This window comes from Salvelinus sp. IW2-2015, linkage group LG6.2 (genome assembly GCF_002910315.2).
Source record: "Salvelinus sp. IW2-2015 linkage group LG6.2, ASM291031v2, whole genome shotgun sequence".
Classification (NCBI taxonomy): Eukaryota; Metazoa; Chordata; class Actinopteri; order Salmoniformes; family Salmonidae; genus Salvelinus; species Salvelinus sp. IW2-2015.
In genome coordinates, this window is record NC_036846.1 from 23,839,187 (window position 1) to 23,845,186 (window position 6,000).

Genomic DNA, 6,000 nt, shown 5'->3' on the forward strand with positions numbered 1-6,000 from the left:
TGTCTGTCTGTCTGTCTGTCTGTCTGTCTGTCTGTCTGTCTGTCTCTGTCTGTCTGTCTGTCTGTCTTGTCTTGTTCTGCCTTTCGTCTGTCTGTCTGTCTGTCCTGTCTGTCTGTCTGTCTGTCTGTCTGCTGTCTGTCTGTCTGTCTGTCTGTCTGTCTGTCTGTCTGTCTTCTGTCTGTCTGTCTGTCTGTCTGTCTGCTGTCTGTCTGTCTGTCTGTCTGTCTGTCTGTCTGTCTGTCTGTCTGTCTGTCTGTCTGTCTGTCTGTCTGTCTGTCTGTCTGTCTGTCTGTCTGTCTGTCTGTGTCTGTCTGTCTGTCTGTCTGTTCTGTCTCTGTCTGTCTGGTTCTGTCTGTCTGTCTGTCTGTCTGTCTGGTCTGTCTTCTGTCTGTCTGTCTGTCTGTCTGTCTGTCTGTCTGTCTGTCTGTCTGTCTGTCTGTCTGTCTGTCTGTCTGTCTGTCTGTCTGTCTGTCTGTCTGTCTGTCTTCGTCTGGTCTGTCTGTCTGTCTGTCTGTCTGGTCTGTGTGAGTCTACATTACATGTGCACACATGTCTTCCTCTCCTCAGATTACGTTCTTCTCTCCTGGCAGTTTCTCCGTCTTCTTAGTGAAGACGGAGGACAGTTCCTGAAGAGCAGCTCCTGAGAGGGGGTACAGGGCCTGTGCTGCTGCTCCTCCTCGGCGCTGGTTTGGGAGACTCCTGGAGGTCCCCTCCTCCACCCAGGACCAGGGTATCCAGAGAACCAGCAGGAGCAGCAGACCCTCTCCTCCCAGCCCCAGAGAGTGCACCGGGTTGGGGCTGATCATGCGGTCCAGGGAGCAGGTCTTCCGGGGCCCCAGGCTGAGGGGCACGTCAGGGACCTCCTGGGTCTCTGAGGTGTTATTGGAGTGGAAGCTGGTCCTCCGGGACTTGAGGACCTGCAGGGCAAAGTCTCCTACTTCCTCATACACAGGCTCTTGGGGGTTCTGGCTCTGTACTCTCTGGACGCTCCTCGAAACGAGTCCTGCTGCACCTTTCATGGGCGGGTGGGAGGTTAGGGGGGGGGGGGGGGAGTAGGGAGAACAGAGGGAATTAAAATTTGAACCCACCCAGAGTTATTTGTATGTTTGATTATACACTATGTAAAGATCTGGGAGGCCTGAGGAAAAAGCAGAATGTGAACTATTATGATAATAAAGGGGGTTGAGATGTAGCTTTCTGTTAGGAACTTTAGGTAGGTATTAAGGAGATGATCTGCCATTACAGTGACAAAGAAACACGTGTGGTTAATTTAAATGAGACAAACATAGAAGGGAGTTGCCCTTCTTTGACAACTACTTTAGAAAACAATAGACTTCCTCCTATTAAGGTCATTGTTCTAGCACCTCAGCAACAACCTCAAGACAATCACTCAAAACGTAGAGGGACAAAAGAAAAATTCAAGCAAAACAATTCCCTTGTAAATGCATTTGGGGCTGGGCTAGTCCCAGTAGGTACACCAGTAGCCTAATAGACACAACAGACTGTGTTCTGTAAAACACAAGAAGGTCACTAAGCCTCCCAGACCTCCCCATCAAGGCAAAGGACCATGGAACCAGAACAATACTGGAGAACAATATCTCCTCCCAGTCCATCCTGTTGTCTACACTTCAAACATCCACATCAACATCCTGATGCTCTAATACCAGGAAGTCAGGGCTTCTGTCAGGAAGTGGAGGTGTGGCTGAGTCAGATATAGTCCCTGTATAAACCAAGGGAATTTCTTTACACAGATAGAGAGAGAGGCTTTGGAAAACCGTTAGTTATGGTAGTTAGGAGAGCGTTAAATAAGTCCAATAGCACCCTTCAAAATAAACATCCCATTCCCATCCTTAGCTTCTTGTTAGATGAGCGGAGAAGTCAAAATATATACTGTATATATTTTACATTTTAGTAATTTAGCAGACGGACTTCCTTGAGCGACTTATAGTAGTGAGTGCATACATTTTCATACTGGTCCCCCACGGGAAGCAAACACACAACCCTGATGTTGCAAGCGGCATGGTCTACCAACTGAGCCACACAGAATGAAGGTAGGTACGAACATTCAAAACAGCATGTAACACAAACATGCAACATTTAAATGACAGAGCACCAGGGTGTGCATACTTACAAAGAACATGGAGAGTGTCCTTCTGGCGTGAAGCTTTCGCTGCAGAGAAAATACACCAGTACAACCCGTGAGATACAGACACACAGAGACAGTTTCCCTCACCCAGATTAAGCCTATTACTGGACTCAAAATGATGCTTTGACTTGCTTTTCAGTCCAGAACTAGTCTTAGTCAGGGAAACGGGTCCATAGTGAATACTATACAGTAAAGGGATATCATTTGGGGGATACTGAAGTATACAGAATAGTAAACACCAAAGGGAGGCTTACAGAAAAGGGAGACACGAAGACCAGAAAGCGAAGACAGAAAGGGGAGACAGAAAGGAGAGACAGAAAGGGCCTGTACAGAAAGGGGAGACAAGAGACAGAAAAGGAGACGACAGAAAGGGGAGACAGAAAAGGAGAGACAGAAAGGAGAGACAGAAAGGAACGAGACAGAAAGGAGAAGACAGAAAGGAAGAGACAGAAAGGAGAGACAGGAAAAGGAGAGACAGAAAGGAGAAACCAGAAACGGGGAACAGAAAGGAGCGCAGACAGAAAGGAGAGACAAGAAAGGAGAGGACAGAAAGGCGAGAGACAGAAAGGCGAGACAGAACAAGGGGAGACACAGAGAAAGGCGGTGACAGTGAAAGGTGTTTGAAAGCAAAGGGGAGACAGAAAGGGGAGACAGAAAAGGGGCGACAGCAGAGACAGAAAGGAGAGACAGAAAAGGCCAGAGACAGAAAGGAGAAGACGAGAAAGGGGTACTAGAACAGGGAGACAGAAGAGAGCAGAAAGGAGAGACGAGAAAGGAAGAGAGCAGAAAGGAGAGACAGAAAGGAGAGAACAGAAAGGAGGAGACAGAAAGGGTAGAACCAGAAAGGAGAGACAGAAAGGAGAGACAGAAGGAAGAGACAGAAAGCGCGGAGCAGAAAGGGGAAGACGAAAGGGGTCGGGAGACAGAAAGGGTGCTAGCTCAGACTTAAGGTGGCGTAAGAGCTCATGCTACACTTATGCTGGTCTCATCCTGTTCTGTCTCTGCTATATTGCTCCTGACTCCTATTCGTGGATGTACTCCAGACTTTATACAGGAAGATGTGACTCACGACACTGTTAGCTGTACTCTCTGATACGATCACACCTATGTGCTAGGTTAGACATTCCGCGCATGTTACTGACAGAGAATCTGCCCGGACTTCTCAGCGTTTCACCCCTTGTACTAGGATACAGGCCCCTTTCTGTCTCTCACCTATGTCTGATACCTCACGACAATGTGATCCTGGTATACATCAGCGTTATACTCTCCTGCTACACAATATGGTCGTGTGTCATGACTCCGTGTCGAATACGGTGCGGATGCCATCATGATACGTGTAGTCGTGCACCATGTGTAACTGGAGTACAGTCTCCAATGTGCGATGAGTACGTACTCACGCAATGTGCTGTGTCTCTGCCTCCAGAATCGCGTGTCATCTCCTTGTCAGTAGTCTCCTGACCATAAGGTGCTCGATGGAATCGATACATAGGCGTGAGACTAGTATATACATGGGTAGACATCTCTACGCATTATCATGGAGTGACATCTACCATTATAGCGTGTACGATCCACTTTCATAGGTGCGTGCGTGCACTATCATGTGTCTAACGGTGCGTGGGGATCCTGCCATTTACTCGATAGCACCTATATCAAAAATCTACATACTCGTTCTGTGTGTCGTGTAAGTATCCTACCACCTTATACTGTCATCGTGCACTCTAATGCTGTGAATCCTCTCATAGTCATACTTACAAACCATACTTCTGATCACAACCTATATATGCGTGTTTACTTATGAATTTCTGTGACTGATGTGTCAAAAGTCTTCCCCAGACTTAGGTTCGCGTTATGTGGCATCTTACAGTTCACCAGTGCGCACCTCAAGGAGTTTGCGGTTAGTACTCCCTCCAATAGTTCTTCTCCCTAGTGACTAAGTGGGGTTAGCTAAAGTCCCCCAGACTAGGTTTCGGTATCGTAGCTAAAGTCTTCCCCAGACTAAGTTGCTGTTAGCTAAAGTTTCTCCCCAGACTAGGTTCGGTTGCTAAAACCAGTTTGGACCCGCCATTGATCTCCTGGCTTTCCCAGATAGTAAGCCCTTAAGATCTAGTCATCCTCGCGCAGACAATAAAGGCGATAGCTCGCGGTTAGCTACAAGACTTCGCACTCATTACTAGGCTTCTCCGTAATAGTTTTACGTCTTATTACTAGATCGTCTCCGCCAGACTGAGGTGTAAACTCTGTTGTCTGTGTAGTGCGTGAAATACCTCGTCACCTACGTACAACCGTAGGTGTTTACTGGGTGTTAAGTTCCTTTCTCATAGACATGCGTAAAGCCTTCCCGCGGCAGACATAGGTGGTGATCTCCGTCTCTATGTTCCTCATATGTCTGCCCTCAGATGTACAGCGAGCTCTGGGGCTCTCGTGCGTTTATAGCTATGTATGGCAAGATTCGTCCCTCGATGTGTAACCTGTGTTCCTCTTGCGTTGTAAGACTATATTCGTTCCCAGGACTAGCCTTACCCTTCATCTCGGTGTTGAGCGTAAATACCTCCCCAGTTGAGCTGGTGGGTTGGTAGCCTCACCGCCCTTTTCATGATTTGATATGGTTTCTTGAGGTTTAGCTCTGTGCGTCGCTCTCTCTCTAGACATAAGAGGTTTGGCTCTCTCTCACACCGCACCCCCTCCCCCAGTGACTAGGTGTTTGTGTGTTATGCTAAATAGTCTTCCCATGAGCTAGCCTTTGGTTTTAGCTCCGCGGCAATACTCCCCAGACTGAGGTTTGCTTATTCGGACAAAGTCGTCCACCAGACTACGTTGAGATTTCCTCCATAAGCAGAAAACATTGCTTTTAGGCGAAGTGAACGTTATCAGGCCGTTGTGTGTGTACCTTTCTGTGCACCAGTCTGCCCGTGTAAACCCTGCTATGAAAATCGCTTAAAATGATAATGAGAACCGAGCGTGACACATAAGCTCTAAGGTCGTGCCTCAAGGAAGTCCGTGTTCTAGCGTGCGTTTTAGTGTCCCTTTACGAAAATAGTGCTCAAATAAGTCAATAAAAACATATGACCAGTATAAATATATTTAGTCACACTTCTCCTCGTCATACATCTCTAAAACACTAAATATATGTAGGAACATAATTTGTGAATGCTGGATGCTATTTATTCTGCTCTCAGTAAGTTGTTTGTGCGCATTGGTCTAAGACTTATATGTCAGACTGTCTCTGTCTAAACTTAGTTCCTAACTTTCTACCCAATATAACTAGGATACAACTAACATGCTTCCAGTACAATGTCAACAGTATCATTCTCCCATACTCCATTGTGTATGTTACAGGAAATTCCCCCTCTTGTTTATACAGGGATATCTGACTCAGCCACACCTCCACTCATCTTTCGGGCTGACAGAGGTAAGCCCTGACTTTTAGCTCTAGCGTTGATGGGTCAATCATCAGCGATCAGAGAGTGTGATGTGCGGATACGTAGATTTGAACCGTTTGACTCCGAGGTGGACTGGAGGAGATTAGCTGACCGATAAGTGCTTTATATATCTCTACCTTCTCTCATGATATTGTTTGTTCTCTCCTAATGTCCTTTATGCACATATACCCGAAACTAGGACGTGACCACACCAAAAACTAACAAAAATATTAAAGATTTTTTACCCCCACAACCCCCAAAAAATAATCATTCATAATATATGTGCACTGAGTGTGTCGAAGCGTGTTGGTCTGAGCGTCGTGTACAGGCTTTATATGTTCGAGGCTTAGTGACTCTGCTGTGGTACAGTATGAGGGGTGTGATGCGTGTATCCCTGCAGAAACCACATACCTGCTCTCCTGATATCTCTTCTTC

General features: G+C 46.7%; 1 protein-coding gene across 1 annotated transcript in view; it reads right to left on the minus strand.

The window, feature by feature from the left end:
• Positions 1-499: 499 nt before the first annotated feature.
• arap3 (ArfGAP with RhoGAP domain, ankyrin repeat and PH domain 3) overlaps positions 500-6,000 on the minus strand; it is a 56,401-nt gene continuing 50,900 nt past the window's right edge. Inside the window, 6 exon segments of the mRNA XM_070444166.1 lie at positions 500-634; positions 637-672; positions 675-752; positions 755-956; positions 958-1,012; positions 2,073-2,170. Coding sequence (XP_070300267.1) covers positions 564-634; positions 637-672; positions 675-752; positions 755-956; positions 958-1,012; positions 2,073-2,170 — 540 coding nt within the window. The 3' untranslated portion in view covers positions 500-563.